General features: G+C 38.8%; 1 protein-coding gene across 2 annotated transcripts; it reads right to left on the bottom strand.

Moving 5' to 3' along the window:
* Nucleotides 1-25,085, bottom strand: POU1F1 (POU class 1 homeobox 1). 2 transcript variants are annotated; one of them, XM_062614684.1, is made up of 9 exons: nucleotides 25,003-25,085; nucleotides 24,017-24,082; nucleotides 16,150-16,154; nucleotides 7,845-7,910; nucleotides 6,798-6,915; nucleotides 5,559-5,800; nucleotides 3,822-3,986; nucleotides 2,325-2,385; nucleotides 1-325 (listed from the first exon to the last, which is right to left on the bottom strand). In XM_062614684.1, exons 1-9 carry the CDS (start codon nucleotides 25,083-25,085, stop codon nucleotides 112-114), a joined length of 1,020 nt encoding a protein of 339 aa, XP_062470668.1. In that variant the 3' UTR covers nucleotides 1-111. The 2 variants fall into 2 exon arrangements, with proteins under 2 accessions (XP_062470668.1, XP_062470667.1); XM_062614683.1 differs by lacking the exons at nucleotides 16,150-16,154; nucleotides 24,017-24,082; nucleotides 25,003-25,085 and adding an exon at nucleotides 10,690-11,212 and having other exon boundaries at nucleotides 7,845-7,994.

The following is a 25,085-nucleotide window of genomic DNA, read 5'->3' as shown; positions in this document are numbered from 1 at the left end:
TTGTAAGAGAAACAAGTGCTTTAATGATTTTTCTATTTGTTTTAAACAACATAGTCTTTACAGTATTTACAAAAAGCAGAACAGAAACCCACATCTATACATAGAAAAGCGTTACCGGCATTCATGATGCTCCTTGATAATAGAACTAAAGGCATTCTGATGTAAACTTGTCTTCACTCTTTTTTCCCTTTGTCTTCTGTTGCAAAACCAGACTCTCACAACTTCTTTCTCCAGATTGAGCCCCTCAGCCATCCTCATAATTTCCTGAGAAGAAGGCTTACTCTGTTCTCCAAAGTGTCTCTCTAGGGCTTCTTTGGCAGCAATACTGGATAAAGGGATAAAATTTCACCTTAAGAAACTTCTCTGGCACATTTAGGCTTTCACCCCTAGTTCAGAAGAAGGCTCAAGTAACAGCACTGAAGGTGATGACTTGTTTCCTCTTTTTCAACATGAAGGAAACCCACAGAGCTTACAGCACACTGTGGTTCTTTGCTGACATGAACAGCACAACATCACGCAGAACTTCAGCACAGAGTAATTTAAAGGCAAAACTGGCAACACTTCTGGTGCAATTTCAGTGGTAAACATGAAATATTCATGCTCCTTGATGTTCTCTAGGAGTAACAGCTACTAACTAGACATGAATGGGATCACAAGAATTAGAGCAAGCCTGACCACCCATTTTGCCTGTCATATTTTCTGGCAGAGGCTCAATCTGATCCTTAGAGTCAGCAGTGACCAAAGTTGAGTGGTTCCATAAGAAGAAAATAAGTTAAGACTCCTATCTTTTCTTATTGTCAGGTAGAATTTGCTTCTCATTTGTGTTACATGTTCTCAGAAAGTACCTGTGACGTGTGTGTGACGAGGATGCACCCAAAGCTAGCATCAGCAGTAGCTGTAATTTATTTGGACACAAGAGGGCACTTCATGCATTATTATGGAAATGAAGTGCAAGTCAGTCTGTTATAGACAAAATAGCTGCTGAAGTTCTGGTTATTTCATTACTTCATCTGTAATATATTGTTGGTCTATATATATATATATATATATATATATATATATATATATATATATATATATATATATTTGCAGTATTTACTAATGTTGCCAAAGCAATGTATTCTGCACAAACACAAGCATAGAAACATCATTAGTTTTGACTAAGAGCTTTTTAGGCTTTGATCAAAGTATGAAATAATATAGCTTCCACAAATTCAAATTAAGTAGTTTTTGCTCAGGGTATAAATAACCTAATTCAGTTTGTGCAACTTTTGTTTTAACTCCAGTTTGCCTTCAAACATCCTTTAGGAATTGCTAAGAGTAAGGATGCAGTTCAGATATGAAGTCCATCTCCCTCATTAGTTTCGTATTGGACTAGATGACCTTTAAAGGGCCCTTCCAACCCAAACTGTTCTATGATTCTATGACTCAAAAAAAACAAGTCTTCAGTTGAACGTAAGAGGAGAAAAAACGTGTTGTGGCTGTGGGACAATTGAGCAGCCTACATCTCTGGGAGGTGGCACTATCAGGAATGATCCCTGTTCAAAGAATACACACTTCACTGTAACAGGTATGCCCAACAGCACCAGAGTTGTCCCCAGAGACAAATTCCCTTCCTGCAGAAGAATACTGTAGCTCCTTGGACTGCCCCTGAGTGAATTCTTCACCAAAGTTTCTAAGAGTCTGGGATATCTAAAGGAGAAGAAAATACCCCATTTTGTCTATTTGGTAATTGGTTTTGTAATGTGATTTACCAGCCTACTTGATTTTCATATGGAGTTAGGCTGGATAGATGGTAGATGTTGGCCACCAGAGGTGTGAGACACAGAAGGACAACACCCTATTTTCCACTTTAGCTCATTAAAGTGTTTCTTTGGGAATTCCAAAGAATCCTGTGACAGAGAATAGGGGCACAATATTATATGTAAAAGCTGGCCCTCAAACTTCCCAGACCTCAATTCTCTGGTAAAATAATGCAGTTTATTTTTGTATAAAGTAGAACCTCCCAAAATGAAAACAAGAATGCTCTGATACCTTATTCAATATATAAATATAATAAAATATGGGTAAAAGTGGAATAAAATATTTCTTCATATTAAAGTGTGTTATGAGATGTTGAAAAAAGTCTTTAATTGGAAAAAGTAGTATATTTGGAGCAGGTTGGAGGGTTATACTGCTATTTTTTCACTGGAATGTTTTAAAATAGTGAAACATTGGTTATAGAGACTCATTAATAGAAAATATCACTTTGATTTTGAACTCGAGAAAAAGCAGCATCTTAGTCAATGTGGTTCCTAACACGTAACAACCTAAATATTTATTACCTTATGGTGGTTCTGCGCTTCCTCTTCCGCTCATTCACTCCGACTTTTTCATTGTATAAAGCTGTTGTAAAACCAAACCAAAACCTGACAGTTACCTCCCACAGGGAATGGAAAACAAGCACAATCACCTCCATGAAAAAGTCCCTTTCTCTGAGGGCAGAAGAAAGCATACAGATAACGCCACTGATTAACAGCAGCATCACAGGCAGGAGCACTTCGCTCTTTAAGGTGGCTGGCCCTTGTTTTACCTTCAGCTGTAAATGGTTATAACCAAAAGGGTGTGCACCAATAGCGCTGCAAACAGCACTGGTTCTGAGCCTGGGTACCTGTGTGTACCTGTGTACCTTGTTCCTCCTACCCTGCAGGATACAGCCTAGGGAGATGCAGTCCAGCCCCATACCCTTTGGCTACCTCACTCTCTTTCTTCAGACACTGATCCCCAACCCGTTATTCAGCTGCCTCTTTCACCCTTCTTTCTGAGGGACAAGTCCCCCCTCACTACTCAGCAGCTGCTGCCTGCACACATGGTCTTACCCTGCAGCTCCAGCCTGTAACACTGCCCAGGCAGGCAGCAGCTGCTGCCCACCACAGCCCCCTCACAAGTGATTCTTGTACTATGCCTTCCATGCATTACGAGAGCCTCTGGTTCCCAGTGCTGTTACAAGGGAAAGAAGCTTTCTACATTTGGTTTAAAGGGAACTGAAGTGCGTGGCAGAAGCAGCTGTTTAACAAGTTTTCCTATCATTTAATACAGCAGCAAATACAAAAAGTAACATTAAAATCATCTTCTCTTTCTTCCCATGCTAGGTGAATGCAGCACAGTGATAGTCCTGACTTTTGCTGGCATACTGCTTCTCAGCAGCACAATTCATCCAGCTGAAAAGGCTGTTCTTTAAGTCAACCCATTTCCTTCAAATCAACCAACCTGTCCTAATGTATACCTTGCCCAGTGAACCCATGACTCGTCCTGCAACTGGAAATTAACTGGGCAAAAGGAAGGGAATCTTCTAGCAGCAAAAAGTTTGCATCAAAACCCTCTATGCCATGCTATTCTTCTTCAGATTTTAAAGACCATTGTGTCAGCTAAACTTAAATCCTTTCCCCAGCGGCCACATCTCATATGCTAGAGGTTGGAAGAAAGAGTCCTCTGCTAGTGAAGAATCCCCATATGCTGCTAAATGGGCTGTCCTGAAGATCCTAATAACAGCTCTGGGCAGGCTACAGGAGGGGAGCTAATTTGCTGGGATGAGACTGAAATAAATTACTTCCAGTAGGCCAGACGATGTTGCTGCTTTTCTATACCCTCCGTGCATTTCAGTTTGCCTCTCCTTGCTCACCCCAAACTACTAACCAAAATTTAATATAAGCACATTTTAGCACTTGGAGCTGGTAAACAAAAAGCTCTGGTTTATGGAAGACACCTACTAGCGCTTCAGCATATATATGGGATTCTGGTTTAAATGCAAATCAGCATTTAGAAGTTTTATAGATCTCTACCTCCTACTTGTTCTGCTTCCTCCAGCCACTTGGACAGTATTGATTTCAGTTTGCATGCATTCTTGAAACTCAGCTGCAGGTTTTCAAACCGGCAAATAGTGGTTTGACTGAACTCAGAGCCGTGCACAGCAGCCAGCGCCTCCCCAACGTTGGTTTGGGTATAACCTGTCAAAAAAGAAGAGAAAAAAAATACTTCTTTTGAGCTTTCTAGAAAGTGTTAATTTCCCTGAGGTGCTTAACTGACTCTTATGAACAGTGTGTGTCTGCAATGCCCAGGATGGGCTTTCTCCACAGGTCTCTGTGGATGACTCTGAGCTCACCTCAGAAATGTGTTCAGTCTCCTGTTGGTTTCAGTGGAGCTTTATACCCTCAGATTAGAAATTTGAAAGGGATCCAGACACCCCATATATTTCTTTCTACAGATGGTGCAATGACAATAAGCTAAATGGTGGCAACTTTGGTCTCCTGTTATTTGCTGCCACAACTGAGTTGAAGCAATCAGAGAAATGCTGCAGTTCCCATGCAGACACTGTCTTTGTAACAGTAGCTCCCTGCTCCATGCTTTGAACACATATCTGCTATGTTCAGGGGTCTGGCTCATGGTCCTCCCTTTCTGCCTCCGAGCCAGAACAGGCAGGAACTCCTTAGATGCTGAATGTCTCATGGGGCATCTGTATTGCAATAACCGTGTCTCAGCCTCAGACCCAGAGCCTATATTAACTCTGTCTTCCCTTGTAAACCTCAACCCCATATTACTTTTCTGGTGCAAATTGCACTTTTCCCATCAGAACATCAAGCCCAGGCACTATGTCATTTGTTTGCATCAGAGGAAGTTTTATTCCCTCGCAAGTTCCAGATGAAGATGCAGTAATAATTACAGTGATTAACAGCGCGGGTCCTAAGCAAAGCTTTCCATTCCTGTGGCTGACATTAAATGTTGGGTGTTTTGTTTTGTGGGATTTTCTTGGGGTTTGTTTTTGTGTTTGTTTTTTTTTTGTTGTTGTTGGTTTTGAATCTTTTGGGTATTATTTTTTGTGCTGGGATTTTTTTTTTTTCAGTGTAATTCAAACAAGGGTGAGACAGGCTTTTACTGTGCAATGTATGTCTGTTCCCTACAGGTGAGAAAGATAGGGTTTACTCAGTCTACCTTTGTCCTCAGCTAAGATTTTCCAGTGAAAGACAAGCACCCCACTGGAGACCCTCTAATGCAATCCATCTTGCACCAGCCCCAGTAATTATCAAACAGTAGCTACTGTACTTGTGTCCTGGAACAAGAAAACCAATCAGGAAGGGAAGCTTACTACTGGTATGAAAGATTTGCCATGGATGTGACCCATCTTGTATACTGAACTGACACTGCACCATCAGGTGAAGTGGGAAGAAAATGGGTATGAGAGGTTAGAACATGTGCTGCCCTAAGTTGCAGAAGATTTGTGGTTGTGCTAAATTACACACTTGCTGCTGAATGTAATTTAATGAACAATAATCATTTTCTATGCACTTCAGAAAACAATTTAAGGGCAGGAGAGTTTAAAGTAACTTTCTGCATGCTAAGTTGTGAAAAGCTGAAGTACACTAATTCTGTGCAAGCCTCCTAGGAATGAAGAGAGTTTGTCAGTGCAAGGAAGGATTAGTTATGAAGAGACAACTGCAGAGGCAAGACCATAAAACATTCAGAAACAATTGGGCTTTCAGTGGAATCTTTCAGCCTGTTTTTCAGGGGCATGAAGCACGTACCCAGCTTAATTCTCCGCAGTTTAAATTCATTGGCGAACTTCTCCAGTTCCCTGATTTCAGGGGAGTCCATGTCAACAGGCTCTTCCACTGACTTGCTCTTTCTGCGGAACTCCTGCTTGAAGTCTGCAGCAGTGGGATCGTCTGTGAGGAGGGACTGGTGCATGGGTGTGAAGCCGTGGCTGAGGGCACAGGAGCTGGTGCTCAGGGCATGCTCTGGGAATTTATAAAGGCAAGGGGCCAGGCTACCTGAGCAAAGAGAAAACAGGGTGCAGTTATTCTCTGCAGCTGCACAATAAAAGCATATCTTCATCATCTCATAATCTCTGCCTGTAGTAATTATTACATGTTATCTGCGAAAGTATCCAAGAGTGAGGATCCCCTAGGAAGCACGGTCTTTATCTTGTCGCAATATATGAAACCCAACCAATAGCCATTTTCACAGGCCACAGCCATCCTATTTCTTAGACAGCTGTGAGGCACTTAAATAAGATGGCAAATGGTCTAAACTTGAACAACAACTCAAGATATCAGCAGGAATTAAGTGGCATAACAAGACTGATGGATCTAATGACATTTTGAGCCCAAAATATGCCAGTCTCTATCTTATGGTACAATGAATTTTTCCACATAAATACCATTTGATGCTCAGACAAGATATTACCTCAGTTTAGCTTCATCATAAAAGTTGTTTGAGGAAAGTAAACAGATCAAAGAAAAAATAGCCAAAAACCCCAACCAAACAAAAAAACTTCCACAACCTCCCCTGCCAAACCCAGAACACATTCAGAAGGAATTGCTCAAGGACAAATATTGTCTCATGCTATCTTTTGCTCACAGATACCAGACTCAACAAGGAGATTCATTTAAGAGTGAAGGCTGGAGTTTTTGCTGGATATTGTATGTAGAACTAAAGAGTCTCTGACCTGAAGGGGAAAAGGAATCATTGGAGAAATACGAGCACTTTCCAGTGTACCTGGAGCAGGCAGTGAACTCTAGGTTCTCAGGACAACCTCCCCAGTTTTCTAAATCACACAAAGCTTTGTAGCAGAACTCAGAACTTCATTAACCTCCCACCCCTTCCTCCATTTACTTTTTCTGACTTCACTGCCCTGATTGCTCTCCCCAGGGTTGGACTTTCAAACCCCACAGGAATATTTTATACGCTTCACACAGGATAACCAGAAAAAAAATTACAATTCTCAAAGGATAAAGGAAAAGACTAAAAACAGAGAAGGAGACTTTCTTTGCAAGGTGCTGACACTGTTCACCACATTGGGATGCGGCATGCTGCATGTCTGTAAGATACGGCTCTGGGAGAGACTTGCTGACAGCATCTCTGGTGTTGCAGGCTTGATGCCTAAAAGAAAGTAAAGGTAAAAAAAGAAAGGAGGGTAAAAAAAAGAAAGGAGAAAAATGAACATGTATTTAAATTGGAATGAAACAAAACAAACTTCTGAGCAATAGTGTTTAATATCTATTAACTTTTCCTGGGGATCTGAGCAATGCCAGGAACGTTTGCAACACATAAATGCACAATGAAATAGGAACATTTGCACATTTACACACCATGAAGAAAGCCTATACTCTGTCCCTAAAATGTCCCTATACTGATGTATTCATCTATACTTACTTGCTCTAATTTTTTCTTACTTGCTCTAATTTTTCTATACTTACTTGCTCTAATTTTTCTAATTTCACTAACTTTTAAGTGAAATAAAACACTAAGTTTGATTTGGACTTTCTGTGAGTTATGATTATTTCCTTATTATCTCATTGACTGCTAGTTGAACTTGCATAGAATAACAGTTCCTCTTCCTTACTTAGCCTGGGATATGGAAAATGAAGTAGGATGCTAGCATACGTTCAGGAGTGCAAAAATCCACAATCATCCATATGATCTGCCCACTGAATTCAGCTATCCTTCTATTATTATGCCACCATTTTATTTTATAGCTTCAGTCAGGGCTCCATCACCCCAGGTATTTATAATACACAGGTATTTTGGGTAGATCACTCCTGGCCCTTCAAAAACTGATGACCACCAAGGCAAGTGGGCATAAATGAGTGAGAAGAGCAGTACTGTCCAAGACTTACGGGGATAAATAAGACACAGTGATTTCACAAGAGATACAGGGGTTTGGGAAAACCTGGGGCACTGACCTCTAATGTCCTAACCACTAGAAGTGCCTTAGTCCCAATCTTGTCTTCTTTAGGCAACTCTCTTGAATCAGTCCCTCTAAAGGAAAACTGACAAAAATCAACACCCATTTGAGGGTATGTTCTTACCTGCCATCACCCCATAGGTAGATGGTTGATTTCCATAATGACAGGAAGGCACAGAATAATGAAGGCCTGCCAAAGTGTTTTCCAAAGTCGTCATGGCAAAGCAGATACGGGAACATATAGGAATTTGTATCAAAGACAAAACAGATGGGACTGGTGAGAAAATATGTGAGGGTTCAAGACACAGCATTTAAGCTCAGAGGCAGACAGTACCCTTGTATGCAGTTTTTATGTGCATTCATTCAGTATTTAACTCTGAGCCATAACCATGAGGTTAACACTGCTGGAAGTCCAGACACTTGGCCAGATCACACCAGATAAGATAGCCAGTACAATTAGCGAGATACTCTCTGAACTAAGACCACAGAAATTGCCATGCTGTGGTCTCGAAGCACTACTTTTAGAATAACCTATGGGCATAACCCAGTTTACACATACTGCTGAGCAAGGGAAGTTAAAGATGAGACCAGTTCCTCACAGCCAGCTTCCACATGCCATTTCATTTAATCTTACATAAAAACTTGCTCTATGTTCCCATAAAACTGATGGACTTTGCTACCATGCAAAGCCAACATTGAACACAGGCATCAAGGAAGGCAATATTTTATGCATACCTAAGACCTGGGCTTCCAAAACAGCAGTTTGGTACATTTGCATTGAAGTATCCAGAAGTCACATTTTCTTAAGTACCAAGTCACCAAAACCATGCTGGAGAACTTTGGCAGTGTGTTAGGGAAACAGGATGATTGATAGACTCTGGGTTCTTCTAAAAGTTTAAGCCTAAATCAACATTTTCTGTCATCAACACCAAAATCCACACAATTAATTTATCTCTAGCGCTTTCACAGGAGTGTTTCAGATATGTGCTTAGTAATCACCAGTGCCTGAACAATCAATTTTTGCTGAATGCACATATAAGAGATGTCGCACAGAAATGCACATACTGTCCCCTCTAACAACTGCTATAAAACACAATATTAATAATATAATATTCATAATATAATATAATATAATATAATATATAAAATCTGTGTTCATGAACATTCAGATATGTAAACTTGTATTATAGAGTACACATTCCAGCTGTTCATAACAATATCATTAATTAGGGATTAGAATGTGTTTTTACAACAGTGATCATAACATTTAAATTTAGATATACAGATATAAAGTCTTCTAAAACAAGCATGCTTATATTAGTATAAATGCACTGAAAATAAAGATTGCATTAGCAATACTATAGCATTTAGAGCAATTCAGCTTTTCTGTTGAGAGATCTAAATGTTTACAGTTATTTTTCTATTCATAATTCACAGACTACAATTTTAATGCATAAAACCAGCATTTTCAACTGGCTAATATGGATTGAAAATTAACTAGCGTGGATGACACTATTTAAGTTGAATAATAACAAAATGCTGAGGATACAGCAGAACATCAGCTCTATCACACGGTATAGTATTTGAACAGGAGTATATTTACCTGTACCTTGTGATGCAGAAAGTCTACACGCGTTTAACATCGGTCATTACTCAAAATTATTTCATGTCTACTTTGTGCACAAATTATCCTTTGGTACCTTCACCAGAATGATACTGTTTATGATTTCTGAATCTATGTATGGAAGTTGTAAACTTTTACCCATTAAATTAGCACCCTCTGTCACTACTTCCACTCTCGCGGGGTCATCTGCTAGATGTGATCCTGCCAACAAAATTCGCACTGACTACAGTGATACTTGATTTTGGGTTGTAACTACAAAATATCAAACCCTGAACCTGATACAGATAGCAAATGCTTTTGGCTGGTTATCATCATATACTTTTTATTATGAATCAGATGAATCTAGAAAATGCTCCTATGATACAGATACATAAATTTGGCCTCATACAAAATTTAAATTCTCATATTCCCTACTACCCCTGCTAACAATTTAGGATCTCTTAAGCCCCCTGTTTAATGTATAGGATTCTGTTATCTATCACCAGTGCTCAGTTTTCTTTACTTATATGCTTTTTCTTCTTACTAAAATGTTTTATCACCAATGCATTTCAGGAGAGGGCAGGTTTCTTGTTAAAACTCCAAATAAAATTCTTACCTTAATGCAATTCCAAATAAATCAAAAATTTTTTATTTTCTGTTCCTGAAAGCTTTCCATAAACAATTATTGTATTGCAGAATCTCACTTCTGCAGGTTTAAGGCTGCAAGAAAACTTTCTCTCTGTCTCTTTCTCAGATAGTTCAGTGATTACATTTTCCTACTATTTAAATACAATTAATTGGATTATATGTATAAACACACCAAATTTAAAAATACTGATGAGGATTCTGCTACCAGTTTAGAGCACCCCACTTCAATCTTAGTATCAGTTATGCATTATGCTTTGCAAGACAATGTTTTTCCTTCTTGAAATCTTCCCCCGAATGACATTAAGACTTGTCCTGCTTTAGACACATTCCCTGTTTAAGGTAATTTATGTTATTTTAAATTGTGGTTACACAATAAACAAACTTTCACTTTATTTACATTACACTTGTCTATAACACTTGTCATAACTACAGTGACGGTGTTTGGACCTGTTCTAAGTCAATGAATTGGTAACATACTTGAGCCTAATCTTGTAACAAGCTTACTTAGAAAAAGCTACAAACTTCGGTAAAACCCACACATTCGGGGTTTTCCCCATTCCCTCATCATGCAGTCATGTGAAAATGCATCTACTTTAAAGCAGTTGCAATCACACACAGCACACCAAACACTTGAAGTACTGCAGAACTCGATGGACACGTACCATCCAAAAGCATTATAAATGAGAGTTACTGAAAGCAAGATTATCTTTAAAAGTACCTGTAGACACAACATTGGTGGCATGGTTAGAAACCGGTAGACAGTCTGCGGCGCTGTGATGCATTATCAGGGGCAGAGAGGCAGAAGAGTCAGAATTCAAGGGTACAAAGGTGTCAGATGAAGCAAATGCTTGGCAAGTCATACCCTCCAAAAGGCAAAGAGCCGCTTGCCCCTGTTTTCTAACAGAATAGATGCTGCACGATTAACGGCAGCTCAAACTATTCTGGGCTTTTTACTTTCAATACATATACAGGAGGGCTCCAGTGCACAGGGAGGTCGTGTGCAGGTATTTATACCACTAGGAAATCCCTTTATCCATTTTAATGTTCTTTTCCCAGCAATACTGCTATAGAGCCTCCTTCCTTCCCACACAAACACGATACGTTTCCAATTAATGAGGGGAGAAGAAGAGGGAAACTAGAGACATGATTTGACAGATATTTTCAATTAGGTCTTTTGTGAAGAACAATGACAAGGAAAAAAAAAACATAACAGTATCGTCTCCAAAGTCAGGAGCAATGAGACAAGTACATTTCATACTAAGTAGGTTTCCACAGTTAACACCTGCCCCCCAAATCTCATCCGGGGAATTGTCTGGAAGGAAACCTGGCTGAGACTTCAATTGAAAGCCTGCAAAAGTCAAGGATCTATAGCAAAATAATCAAAATTAACCTAATTCCCAGCAGTTGCACAATGATCATTTGTCTTAACATATGTAGCATAAATCAGAGATGTGTAATATGGACCAGCCGTACACAGGAGGAAGTTTCTGAACAGATAGCTTTACATTAGCATGGTGTACTAAATTTTTATCAAAGATAAACTCTTGAAAGAGCCCATAGTGTGACATGAAACTCATTCACAGTTTCTACTATTTATTTATATTATTGCAGCATCTAGTTTCATCCAGAAGGTCCTGGTCTTTACTGTGCTACACACTAAGTAAAACCAGGATCCTTCCTCAAAGAACTTACTAGTGTGATTTGTTAGAGTGAGATTGGAATTGCTTTAGAGCAGTAAAGAACATAAAGAACAGATTATCATAAAAATGGTGATAATTACTGCAGAACACAATAGTCCTATAGTCTATGTATAACCCATAAATTTCAAATGCAAAAATGACACAGGTGCTCTATTTAATTTACTTTTACTTTATAGGAAGTAAAATGTATTGATGTGGAGGATTTGGTTTGGGTTTTTTTGTGGTCTGTTTTGGAATTTTTGTAAAGGTTTAGGTGGGTTTTGGTGTTTTTTTTTAAAGAAGGTTGGTTGGTTTTTGTTTGTGACCAAAGATGATTGGGTCAGAACTTTCATTTATTTTCTGTAAAGATGAGACACTTTCTGCATGTTTCATATTCCAAACTGGTTCAAACATCTGAACGAGATTTTTGATAGCATAGGCTTCATATTTATGACATGAGAGCAATCATACATATCATACGTATAATTGTGTCATTTGGGCAACATGCGCTAGTGTGAGGCATCCCTGCTATGGCAGGAGGATTGGAACTTGATGATCTTAAGGTCCTTTCCAACCCTAACTATTCTATGATTCTATGAAAAGTAGTATTGCATCAAGCCATCCTGCAGAATCCTTGACATTATCTGTAAATGTGTTTTGGAGAGGGGTGTGTCTGAGGTTGTGGAGAAATTTCAGAAGAATTACTGCATATGGCAAATTGCACATGTGCTTTAACCACAGTGAGGCTCTATGCTCATGGTTATTATCAATACTTGCACTTTTGTATTGCAAAATACACAAAAACTTAAAAATAATCATTGCAATATTATGGAAGATACTGTCATCAAACGAACTGCTATTTGTACTATTTTGGGCTGCGCCTAATATTAACATCCGTGGATTCATGAGTATGCTGACTAATAAGGGAGAACTGAGTCACAAACTCTAGCACTGCATTCAGCTAAGGATATATTTGGAACCCATACAGTTCTTAGGTCAGAGCATGGCACTGAAGGAAACTAGGACAGAAGTCAACAATGATGGCATTGCCTTAGAACAGCCTATATACAGTTCTCAAATGGTACATCACTCTTATGACGCAAATTATTTTGTTAGCTTCAAAGGCCAGAGTGCTATGTATGAACGGTTACATGAGTGACAGGAAGTTCAGAAATTATTTTAAGCATTTTCACCTCTAATGACTAAGTCCACCTACCTACTGGGGTTTTGAAGCCATATGAGAAAAAGAAACACTAGGAATAACTTTACAGCCATGTCCCTTGACAATTCTTTTTTCTCAAATCCCAACAGGTAATATTTCTACTGCAAACTCGTAGCTAGATGAAAAGAAGTTGTAGCCAGTCCCCCAGGTACAGGATGGAGCTAACTTCCATATTTCCATTTCTTCCTGAAGTCGGAAGACTTACCCAGCTTTGTCTGGCTACCCAAGCTTTCCAGACCTATACAGTTCATTAGAGGAGGTAGTAGTAGGTTCATGAAGGGTACTCACCACAGAAGCTGGGAGCAAGAGGCTGGAAAAGTATGTGCAGACAGAGACCATGAGATGCTGAAAGTTTCGTGAGGGTACAGTAAAAAGTTGTTCTGTGACGCCATCCCAGACACCACCTCAAATGAGTTTTTCATGCCGCTGCTATTTATTGCTGGGTTTTTATTTTTATGTGCTCATGCCACATTGCCTACTTCTCACTACAGGTAACAACTTCAGTTTTTCTTTTCTGCATTATGACTGAGCTTTTAGTTGTATTCAGTTTAAAATAAAGTTATTTGTCAATGTTTTTGAGGCTGAATAGACTCTGCTTACCAATATTAGGTTTTCAACAAATTTCACATTTGTCAGGTAGAGTTCATTTCTAACAAGAGTAGCATCTCTCCTAAAGCTTTGTTACAATCCTCTGTGAATACCGCGCAAAGTCTGGTACCACATCTGTTCTGGAAAGAAGAATCCCTTGTTGGTGAAGCCCTGTCGTGCGAGCCACACACAGCTGTTTGGCTGAGCTTCAGATTGCCTTACCCATGCATCTGAGAAGTGCCTCATTACTGCTATGCTGACATCTCAAGAACCTTAGATAAAGGACACTCCATTCTTGCCATAAGAACATGCTAATCATAAATAAAAAGGATGACACAGTGTTCTCCTCCTGTGTCAAGAAGCAATTGGACTTTGGTACTGGAAGAAGTCAGGTTGAACTAACACCAGTTTCTCTCACGGAAGATCTTCCAGACTGGTAGATCACATATGGATGCCTGGAAATACGTTGGGATGTTTGGTTTTTTTGTGTGGTTGGCTGGTTTTGTTTTTTAAAAAATCTTTATCTTAAGGCTCCCTGAGGTACTTTTCCCCCCTTACTTTGTTGCATGACTTATATCTGTCCTCCCTCCAAACTGCATTCTTTGGACAGATCTTCAAAAGAAAGACAGGACTGTACTAATAAATCCCAACTGCCATCTGAATCTCAACACTTAGCATCCCAAGGTTTGACAGCTTATAGAAACCAAATGGATGCATCCTCTTCTGGTAGGAGAGTGCCTTATGAATGAGAAAGGCTCCCCTGGACATACTCAAGTGGACCAAATTATATACATGGAAGTCATTATTACCCTGAGAGCTCTCTCTTCCTTTATTTCTGAATTGTCTTTCAGCACTTAAGAATGACAGAGTAGCAGTTCAGCTGGAATTTCAGACCTACAGCCACCAACTGAAAGAGATCATTCCTTCCCTGCACTTAAAAATGCCCTGGTTTTCTGTCCTGAGACGCAGACCCTATTCTGCATTTGGGTGGTGATATGATGTTGGTAAATGTCACAGTAAAGCCCATCCAAACCCTCCTGAATTCTTAGCTGAAACTGGTCTTTTGAGTGGCTATCATATATGGAGGATTAAGGAAAATTAAGATTTTAATGTCACTGTCTGTTATGAGATAATGCTGAGCTCACTTAATTTCTTCCCTTGTCTCTAATTTTTACTTTATGTCAGGAGACTGATTCTTTTCCCTCTAAATCTGTTCTGATTGAATCCCAAAATAGTGAAGAATGCTTTCAAAAACCCTTTGAGGTTTTGTTTAGACATAATTAAGCTATCTGTTTTCATGGCAGAAAGATCCCTTCACACGGTTTTCTCATTTAAGAAACAACCTCTCACTGTAGGCTTTCAGGTCTGGCTGAGAGGCAGCCAGGGAAAGCACCATCATATTGCTTCACAGAAGCACAACACCTCTGTTCCTAAGAGATGATCCCATGCTCATCAACAACATGGATTTTAATTCTCACGTTTGCCAAGTATTACATGATTGCAAAGGAAATCAGGCACAATGCAGGTGTTGGCAATATCATTCCTTCCTTTTCCTGGGAAGTAAACCATAAATCTATGATATCCCTCTTCCTTTGCTAGATAAGTTGAAAATATAAGGTTTTTTCAAACAAAGAGCTTGTAAAGATGGAATTCTCCATAAGCGTAATTGCTATGCTACTCTTAAGGCTGAAATATATCCCATTGAAACATTCACTCACATGTACATTTGTATTCTGGAGAGGGGGTGTTTGTATAGATATAGATATAGATATAGATATAGATATAGATATAGATATAGATATATACACACAACTCAGATATAGCTCTGTCACAATAATGCATCTCAGAGAACCTCTGGTTCCTTGAGAAGTAAGCTTCAACTTTGTCTTTACTGCATGTGTGGTGGGGGATTTTTAATGCTTTCTATTTCTAATATTCCTACAATTTGTGTGCTGTCAACCCTGTACGTATTTGCACAATGTTCTTGTATGTAAAAATTCCTTTGTCACATTTCATTGTTATACAGACGCCTAACTTCCAAAGTTTTAATTCCATAATATCATGGATAGTTCACTGTGTTTGGGTAAAATAAATAGAAAGGAATAAGAGAACTACTTTCTAACTTGTTTCTATTTTGCCATTAATAGCCTTTAGCAAACACTTTAGCAAAAAATAATGGGTTCAGCATGCTCCATCTGCATTCCAGATTTCCAAAGAATCCAAGCTCTAGTGGGGCTTTCAGTGGTATCATTCCTCTGTGTATTTTCTTAATTCATTTTACTATTGGCACACTCTGCACTGCTCAGCAGTAGTGCAGAGCTGAGGAGTCTGTTGTAACTTTTCTGCATCAAGATTCCAAGCTGTGCCAGCTCAGTGCTGTGTAATAAGAGCACCTTCAAAACATAGTGGAAACCATTTCACATATGCACAGTCTTTAAAAGATCTTTATTGGAACAGCAAGGGCACAGTTCCTCCTCTCTCCATGTCAGCACAGTAGCAGATTCGGGCCTCAACTCTCAGGACGAAATACTCTATTGTTGCTGCACAGTCTACGTTAGAAAGTTGGAGGCTGGACTAGATGCTCACCAGAAGTCCCTTCCTACCCTAATGATTCTGTGATTCTCTGAAAGCTGGTCTTTAAAGACCACGGTAATGTTGAGGATAGCCCCTTAAATACAGATGCTTGGACTGCTTCTTGGTATCACAAGTGCGCTTTATTTTTCAAGGACTTGTCTCCACAAAGTTAGCAGTTCCAACTGCAGGTGGTTTCAATAGGAACTGGGAGTACAAAGCATCCCAAAAATGTGAGGCTGACAAAGCTCAGCATGTCTCTGAATGTAACCATTAAATATGCCAGTAGTATCACACAAAACCGGTGATCTGGATGGAAAAAAGCACTAGCAATATAATTACAGCTGCTGTGTCAATTTTGCAATATTTTAACATTCTCAGTAGTTCACAACTGCTCTAAAGATCTGCATGTTTACCCAATTCTTCCCTGTATTTTTACTATCCAGAAAGATCTTTAGCTAAAATTACTATGCTTATGTTATTAAAATAAAAAAAGACAGAGGGATACAATAGATTTATGGTTTACTTCCCACATCGCAAATCATTGTAAATCATTGTAAATCAAAAAACACATCCCAGTACATTACACTGTTCACAGAGAAAAAAAAAATCTCTCTTAGCTATGACACAAATTGACTAACCAACTGCCAGCGTATACCACGGATAATTTCATCTGCAAATGATGGGGAGGGAAGGCAGATTAAACATTTTCAAGGAAGACACTTTCCCAGGGACCAGAACAATTTAATTCACTTTTAAAAACCTATAGAAGGCTTATCTGGTCTTGGTGCCAAAGCCTGGTTCACTGGAGTCTGAGTAAAAACCATGTAATTGCATTAGAGCATACAATAGCCTTAAAGCCTGATTTAGACCAAGTGGGACTACTTGATAAAGACCAAAAAGGGCATAAGATTATTTGTTTCTCTGAACCACCTGCCCTTAATGTTAGATCATCTCCACAGAAAAGAGCCTCTGAACGTGTAGCACAGACATGATCTGTTATCTGCAGGGAAAGGTGTTGTTCCCACGGCTCTCAGAGCAACCCTATCCTCCTTGTCAGCAGCTCCCCATACAGGGAGCATCATAAAATATGTTTAAACTTATAGATAAGATCTACAAACTTAAATAACACAGACATACAAGTTTCACTGCTTTGCTTCGTGCTCCTTCCCAGTCAGACTGCTGCTTCTCGAAATGTTACACACTGCACATAGACTGCAAGGGAGAGTCCCTGACACTTCATGGCAGTGGCCCAAGCTTGTTCCAGTGTAATTCCAGTGAACAGCGCCTTAGCACTAGGCTGCAAACAGGTATGAGTTGGCCCGGCCAGTGGACTGATACCAGGCATGAATTTAGCCAAGGATGTGAAAGCAAAAAGATTATAGCTAACATCTTTAAAATATTTACAAAATACTAATAATAATAACAGTCTCACAGCACTTGAAGGCCAGGCTTAAAGCTCAGATGAGTTGCAACTGACTCATTTTCAGTAATTCAGGATCACATAACATCCCTTTCAGTGGCAAAAGACTATTTTCTTCATGTAAATTTTCATTTAGAAAGTGGGAAATTTTCCATGTGAAAAAAGATTTTCATATACCTGGCTGTGAGTTTAAATCCACACAGAGCTATTTTTAACAGCCTAAACTTTCAGTCAGCAATCCTATTCCTGTCCAAGCGACTTTTTAAAGTTTTTCTTATGTCCTTTCAGAAAGCGTGTCTGTGACAGCAGGAAGCTTTTATCATGCAAATATCCATTATCAATTAATTGTTTCCTAATTTTCTCTCTCATATTACAAAGCAAATATTGTTTTCATAAAGCTTTTGTAAATATTCATGTACTGAATACAGTATAAATGGTACTGTGAGTCTTGCAATTTCAACATTGCCTTGCAGCTTCAAAGTACTTCATTATCTAGCTGCATCTAAGCCGAGTTGTCAATTATGAATCAAAATTCTGCAGTCAGAAATCATATTTCTTGATATTCTCAGATTCAAATGTGTCCAACTACAAAGAAAAAACAAACCCTTTCAAAAGATCAGATTATTCATCCATATCATATAGCATATGCTTACCAAAACTTAAACAACAAGGAAATCAAAGTAGTTTTGTAATGGTCAAACACTGTAAAATGTCACTTGCTTAGACTTTGATTTCACTATATTTTCTCAAAAAGAGAAAAGCTCTGGACAAAGTACCTGGGCAAACAAGCAGTGGTTAGATTTGAGGCTTTTTTTGCCTGCTGGAAAGTAATGTGAAGTATTTGGAAAAGTCTAACATTTAAAAGTTAGTATAGCAATTAAATAAGTTACATTCACTTCTACTTTGAAGGTCCCTTCACATTCCCCCAAATGGTGTAAACATGCATCCTCTGCTTCTCAGTTTATACTCCCCTTAGTGACATAGTTTCTTCCCAAATTCAGTTAATCAAAAAGTCATTCTTATTTTAAAAATGAGTAAAAAATATTGAAAGGAGGGTAATTGACCAGCTCTATGTCTGAAATGTTACAGAAATGACCCTTTATACCCTGAAGAGACACAAAGATCAAAGGAAACAACATGTAAAGAAATGAATATAAACACACCAGGGCAAAGAAAGAATCAAACCCAAGAGAGACAGCCTGCCAGGGTAAAACTGCTAAACCAGATCACTGAGATCACAAAGGTCTCCAAGAAAATGCCTTGGAACCGCCCAGATCAGCATTCCAAACACCCACCAACCTAATACTGAAATTCATCAACACTACATATAACCTAAGACCATCATCTGATCTGTGCACCTTTGCTATGAACTATCTACTATTTAATATCTACTATTAAACATCTACTATTGAAGATGACAAGATCTGCCAGAAAAGCCAGAATATAAGTGGCAGCACAAGCTCTACCTTATCCAAAGGACAAAAGCCTACCAAACATAACATTTTCTCAGGAACTAGACTTGTACAAGTAAACAATTGTATTAAACAATGACAATGAACAACCCCCAAATATTCTTCTTGAAAGTATCATTCACTTCATGTATCTCCAAAAGCAAAATTTCCTTTCAGTTCCCAGAGAGAGCAATCAATACTAGCCTCACTCTCTTTTGAAAAGGTTGTGGAGATTTACTTCTAGAAGTCAAAAATCCTGAAAGGACACGAGTTCATTTAAAAGCTCAAAATGTTCTTCCATGACTGTTTGTCACAGCAGGATGCCTTGGGCATTATAGCCTATGCCTACTTGGAAGTACATACAACTGTATTTTCCTGGGAAGATGAATTTCACGATCTGCGTTTAGGTCCATCTACAGCTCCAGGTGAATCACAGCAAGGTTTCTAATAGCAAGAAAATATTCATCTTCACCCTCTCATGCCACATAATGAAAGAATGTGTTTTATTATATATTCTTCACGTGACCTCATCTTTGACACTTTACAATTAACTTAATTAGAAAGAACACCAAAGAAACTTTGGTAGTCTAGATACTTAGCATAAGCTGCAGGCAATTTCGCACGATTCACAGCCAGAGGCAAATGCATGCCTTGTATTCCCAAACCTCTCTAGTGAAGTGTGAGAAGCATGTAATAGGAAAAAAATGAAATCATATTCCTGAAAACTGATTAATGCTTTCGCCCATTGCTCAACTTTATTGGAAACCTGGGACAAGGATAATTTAAAACTCATGAGAATTGTACTGAATAATGAGGATTCTTTTCTTCGCATCCCCCTCCCTCTGGCATGACAATCAGTCTCTGATGTGCTCACCTGCTTCCCTCCTTGCTCTGTGCCTCCTGTTCCTAAACCCACCCCACATTACATGTCACAGGAAAGAAGAACAGGTTGATATAGTCTCACTTACATTTGGATATCTGACCAGCAGAAACTAATACTTTTCAGCTATGGAATTGTTTCAAAACTAAAAGCAAAATTTTCAGTTTCAAAAATTTGGGCATAAAATAAATGAAAGCAATGTATTTAAATAGAAAGTTTCAGGTTTAGTGGAAAGTCATTCAGAATTCCAGAAAGGATTCACATTATGCTCTGGGAAAATTTTATGAGCTTTCATAAACTATTCTTTTTTTTCTTAATTATCTGAGGTTATTTTTGACAAAATACTCAAAGATTTTTGGTCTGAGGTATTATCAGTACTGCTTAAAGCAGATAGTACAGACAGCTAATGTAGAATAAATTGTGTGAGGAAAGCTTTCCAGACAAACTGCAACTCTAGACATCCCTTTTTTGGATTTAAACCGTAAATTATATGATTACAATGTTATTTAATAAGATTTACAGTAGTAAAGACACATGATGAAAAATATATGTGGGTATTTTTCTAAATTTAATTTGAATCTTCTGAGGTTATCACCTTTTATTTTTTTAAATTACTCTGATACTTCAGATCACAGCTTGTACAGATACATTCTGCTCTTTCAAACTAAGACAACTGCAACATTTATACTTCATCCTAAAAAATTACCTATATTCAGCTAGGTTCATTCTGATTTAAATGGCGGCAACAATCAAGCAATAACCCAAGCAACCCCAAAAGCAGACTCTGAAATACATTGAAAATAATGGGTAAGACTTTGATATCTTCACTTTACTTAAAAAGTAAACAGCCTCAAAATCGCATCAAAGTCTTCAAAACCACTACTTAGTAGAAGTACATCTGGTAAGATGGGTGATAAGTAGGACTTTCTAATTTGCTAAGATGATTAGTGATTAGAACACCATTATTTCTGTATTCATGGAGCTAAGTGATAAAATAATGTTGCTTTCTTTCATTATCAGTGTCAAATAAAGGTCATTGGCTGCTTACAAAGATCAGGACCTAAAAGAGGCTATTACATGAGCTCCCAGAAAATCCTAGTCATCTATATTCACAGCTGAACTTTGCCTGCACACCCTGCATTGGTAAATATTAATGTATTAGACAGACAAACATCATCAGCTCAACATGGTCAGTAGTTTTGAGTTTCATTACCAAACAAAACGTCTTGCGAGCAAAGTGATTTCATTAGAATATTCAAACCCCTCACTGGCTTAGTCTGAAGGTCATTCAAAATTCTTTGAAATACGAGACAAGTTTAATTCTTAAATCTCACGTAACATTTAAAATGCTCTGTTCTTTAGGAAAGTATTTCATAACTCTCACTGAAAAGTTAATTCACACAACTTGATTACTCATTACCAAGCAGCGTTAAACCTGAAAAGTGCACCATATCAGTAAAAGAATAATCCTCATGATACACCACCACTTTGCCCTTCGATATCTCCTTTCATCTAAAGAGCTCACTGCTGTTCCCAAAAGTACTGCTTCCCTTTTATGGGTGAGGAAACTGATGTGTTAAGTAGCTTGCCCAAGACAATACAACATCAGTGGCCAACCTAAGGATAGCACTCAGATCAATGACTTTTTGATCAATGCTTCACTTATAAAACTATACAGCTTTTAAATGTATTCCTGTGCCATGGGAGAAAGCATGAAATATCTCACTAGGTGGACGTAAGGACTCAAAAATTCCACTTGCATTGTCCAGGCTGCTTCCATGGGCAAAGGACCGTGCCCGTCCAGTCTCCAAATTCAGAAGCCACTATCCAAGATCCAAGCTGGTTCAGTCTCAATACAAGTTGACAGCTGAGAGATCTCCCTCTCATTTCAAATAAAAGCAAGAATTAGGGGGCTTTCCTATTTTTTTATAGATGAGAAGCAAAACAATCTCATTCATATACACACCCCTCGTATAATATTGCTCAGGTAAAAGTCAGAAAGTGGGAAACTTCCCAAAACACAGCTAAACTCCAAAAACAACAGAGCAATTGTTATAAACAATTTGCATGGGATTACAAGAATTACTTATTGTTTGAAAGTGTTCAAATGTGTTCCTTTCTCCCCAGAGCAAGTACCTGAATGTTTCTCATTGGAACTGTGTCTACAGTCCTTTCACGATGTCACTGCGCTGCTAACTAGGGCTTCTCTCTCCTTTTAAAGCACCCTGCCACACAGGTACCGTGCTTCAGAAATCATGCTGGGAGGCAGGCACAACAGGGCTTTGAATTTTCCTTTTAAATCACAGCACTGCACTTCAGTCTGACAGCATACAAACGTAACACATGGCAAGAAGCTCTCACCATACCAGCAGGTGTGCTAGCCTGAAGGAGCAGGTATTTAGATAAAATACCTTGCCATTTTCCAGGTGTTAAAACAAACAAGCACAACTCAAACATGTACATGAGAGGGGGCAAGAAGAAAGAAGCCCTCAGGAAGCCCTCCTGCTTCTTTACAGATTGTCACACTGGGCAAATGGAATCCTAAGCTCAGCTCAACAGCATCTAGACCTTTAAAATGCCCTCTTCCTTCCTATGCAAGGAAGCCATATGGGGAAAGCAGCAGCAGCAGACTGTGGGTAGGAAGTGTGATTCTCAGCATGATTCAGTTACGGGTGACCTCTGCTCCGTACCATACTTGAAGCTATCAAGCAATGTGGTGGCCTTCCTCCTGCTCTAATACCATCAGGAAGAGGCAGTTGGAGAATCTCCACCTTCCCCATGGGCTGTCAGTCAGCCTGTGGAGCCAGCAGGCAGCTGGGGAGCATCAGCAGGAAACACAGCCACCTAGGAGCTCTTATACTTCACATGCAAGGTGCAACAGTCAGATAACTTTGTAGGAATCCCTTTTCTGGAGGAGATTTCTTCCCATCCATAGCAGTCAAACACTCTCCAGCTTGTCATTCCTCAGTTCTTGCAAGAGCCCTGCAAGGAAACTGAAGGATTCTTCTGGCCTCACATGCCAGGCCATGCCTCTCTTGGAACTACACAGCATCTCAGGAGCTGAGCTTTTAGGGAAGTCTCCATTAGGACACTCTTGCAACAGAAGTATTAAGTCAAGGAGCATAAGTACTAAGTACAGAACATAATACACGCAACCTAGGGACTTTAAACATGTTTTTTCTCCAGGTAATTTTCCTATGAGGGGAAGGAGTTTACCACAGGGAAATTCCACTGTTCACCATTGCAACATTCCCTGCATAGTGAGGATGGGGTGGGGAAGAAACATCATGCACAAGCTGACCTCCATTCTCTACACCTTTATGTGTAGTATCACAATACTACAGTGGATGAAGAGAAATAAGGAATTTATTGCAAGGAAGACATAAGCCATCCCTTGCAGTAACTTAACACCAAGAAATACAAATAGCATTCTTCATAAGTCACTGACAGATTATTGGGTTTCTTTTATAATAATAATAATAATAATAATAATAATAATAATAATAATAATAATAATAATTAGGTATGTGTGATTCTGGGTAACAAGACAGTAATACTGTCCCACACAGGCTACATACTCCAAAAGGGAAGGTATTTTTCCACAAGGAAATACTGAGCTTTCCAGCACATGTTATCTGGACAAAGGGTGTGAGTACAGAAAAATAAAAGGAACTCCTTACCCACATAACACAGCCTAGGAAGAATACTAACAGAATTCTCCTCCCTGTTCACCTTCTCTTGTTAAGACCAGTACGGATTAGTATATTCAGAAGCAAAAGAGAAACAAGCAAAGAGAGATGGTTTGCAAACAGCATCTTTGAGTTAGCATGGTCTCAAGGTCTACACTGATAATGGTGCTATATCCCCATCACTACACTACAAAATATTTTTACAGTTGTGGACTTAAACAGTTTAAGTGAAGAATAAAAATAAAAGAAAAAGAAAAATGGCAATTTAACTGAACTTTACATAATATAATCTGTTATAAACCACAAGAAACACCTCAAGCCAAGCATCTACGTGAAACATGTTATACAGCAAAATGTAATTTAGTTGAGTTCATCTTCCCAACACCCTTTGGTTGACCAAACAGACAAGTAAATCTTTCACTTTTCTGTCACCTTGTTACTTCTCTTTGGTTTTTCCTCCTCTTTTCAAGTCCCTGCTTCCCCCCTGACTCAGAACTGGCTACAAATCCCTTTTCTAAGCTCCCTCCAACTACTCAGCTGACTCAATCACACGATGAAAAATCACTTGCATTAGAGGATAACACATTTTTCCTGTTGTCCAGTCAAAACTACAAGTTGAGCAAAAATATACAATATGTTAAAAAAAGAGCTGGCATATCTGAAAGAAAGTCAGTTTTAGAACAGCTGTTCAGAGATTAGTACAGTCTAACCTTTTTATATTTAAATGGAGGTTAACTTGGGAGCTATACTTCCTCAATGAAAAAAGGTAAGTAATAAAAACACCAGCACATACCATTACAAAACTAAAGGAAAAAGAGAAATCCACCCCTCTTTTCTCTGCCAGCTGGCATTTACTAGAAGATGATAGTAACACCACCATATTCCAATTACATTTTTAGTATTAGTTTTATAAACAATACATTGATTTCTTCCAGAATTTCCCTGTGGACTGTCTCAGCCTGACTGAATAGTCACCTTCCCCACAGAAGAGAGACTTCATTTGATACAAATAAACACCAGCTTTTCTTTTTAGTCTTGTTGGAGCTTTTTAAAAAAGTTGGTGAACTACCTGACTGCTCCTTGACAGACAGAATGTAAGCAGTTGCCTCCCTGTTTGCACCATGTGCACCAACACAGAACGAAAGGAATACAAAATCAGATCGCTTGTCTCTATTTCAGTTCAATGAGAGCATGACGACTTTTCCAAATTCCTGGGAAAAAAAAAAACAACACATTTGATTTTCCCTAACATCTCCATGCTGATGTGATTCACAGCTATTGTTATTTATTCTGCTCTACAGCTTTCATGCAGATCATCAGCTGAGCAATCTGAATGATGAATTAAGTCCTTACAATGAAATTCTACCACTCTCAGTGACTGTTCTATACTAGCCTGAAACAAATTGCCTTTGAGTTCACAAAAGCCTCAACAGAGAAAGCTAACTAAGAAATATGGCATTATAGAAAAAACATATGTTGCTAGTAACGCCTATCATAACTTATTGTCTCCACACAGCAAACACAGTACCTGAGAGGAAGATTTCTGCAAAGCCGTCTCTTAATCTTTTTCTTAATCCAACACTCAGACTCATCTTCATGTTTGCAAAACAT

Source organism: Pezoporus occidentalis, unplaced genomic scaffold (assembly GCF_034315485.1).
Source record: "Pezoporus occidentalis ecotype Australia unplaced genomic scaffold, CSIRO_AGI_Poc_V1 ctg177, whole genome shotgun sequence".
In the NCBI taxonomy this organism is placed as follows: domain Eukaryota; kingdom Metazoa; phylum Chordata; class Aves; order Psittaciformes; family Psittacidae; genus Pezoporus; species Pezoporus occidentalis.
This window is presented reverse-complemented; position numbering and strand designations above follow the sequence as displayed.

What these genes read in the sequence shown, in the direction of transcription:
- POU1F1 (XM_062614683.1), bottom strand. Translation starts at nt 10,831, where the DNA reads ATGACTTGCCAAGCATTTGCTTCATCTGACACCTTTGTACCCTTGAAT. An exon ending in GGAAGCAGAACAAGTAGGAG is followed by an intron (nt 2,386 to 3,821) that starts GTAGAGATCTAT and finishes GTTTTACAACAG; the next exon opens with CTTTATACAATGAAAAAGTC. An exon ending in AAGCGCAGAACCACCATAAG is followed by an intron (nt 326 to 2,324) that starts GTAATAAATATT and finishes CCCTTTATCCAG; the next exon opens with TATTGCTGCCAAAGAAGCCC.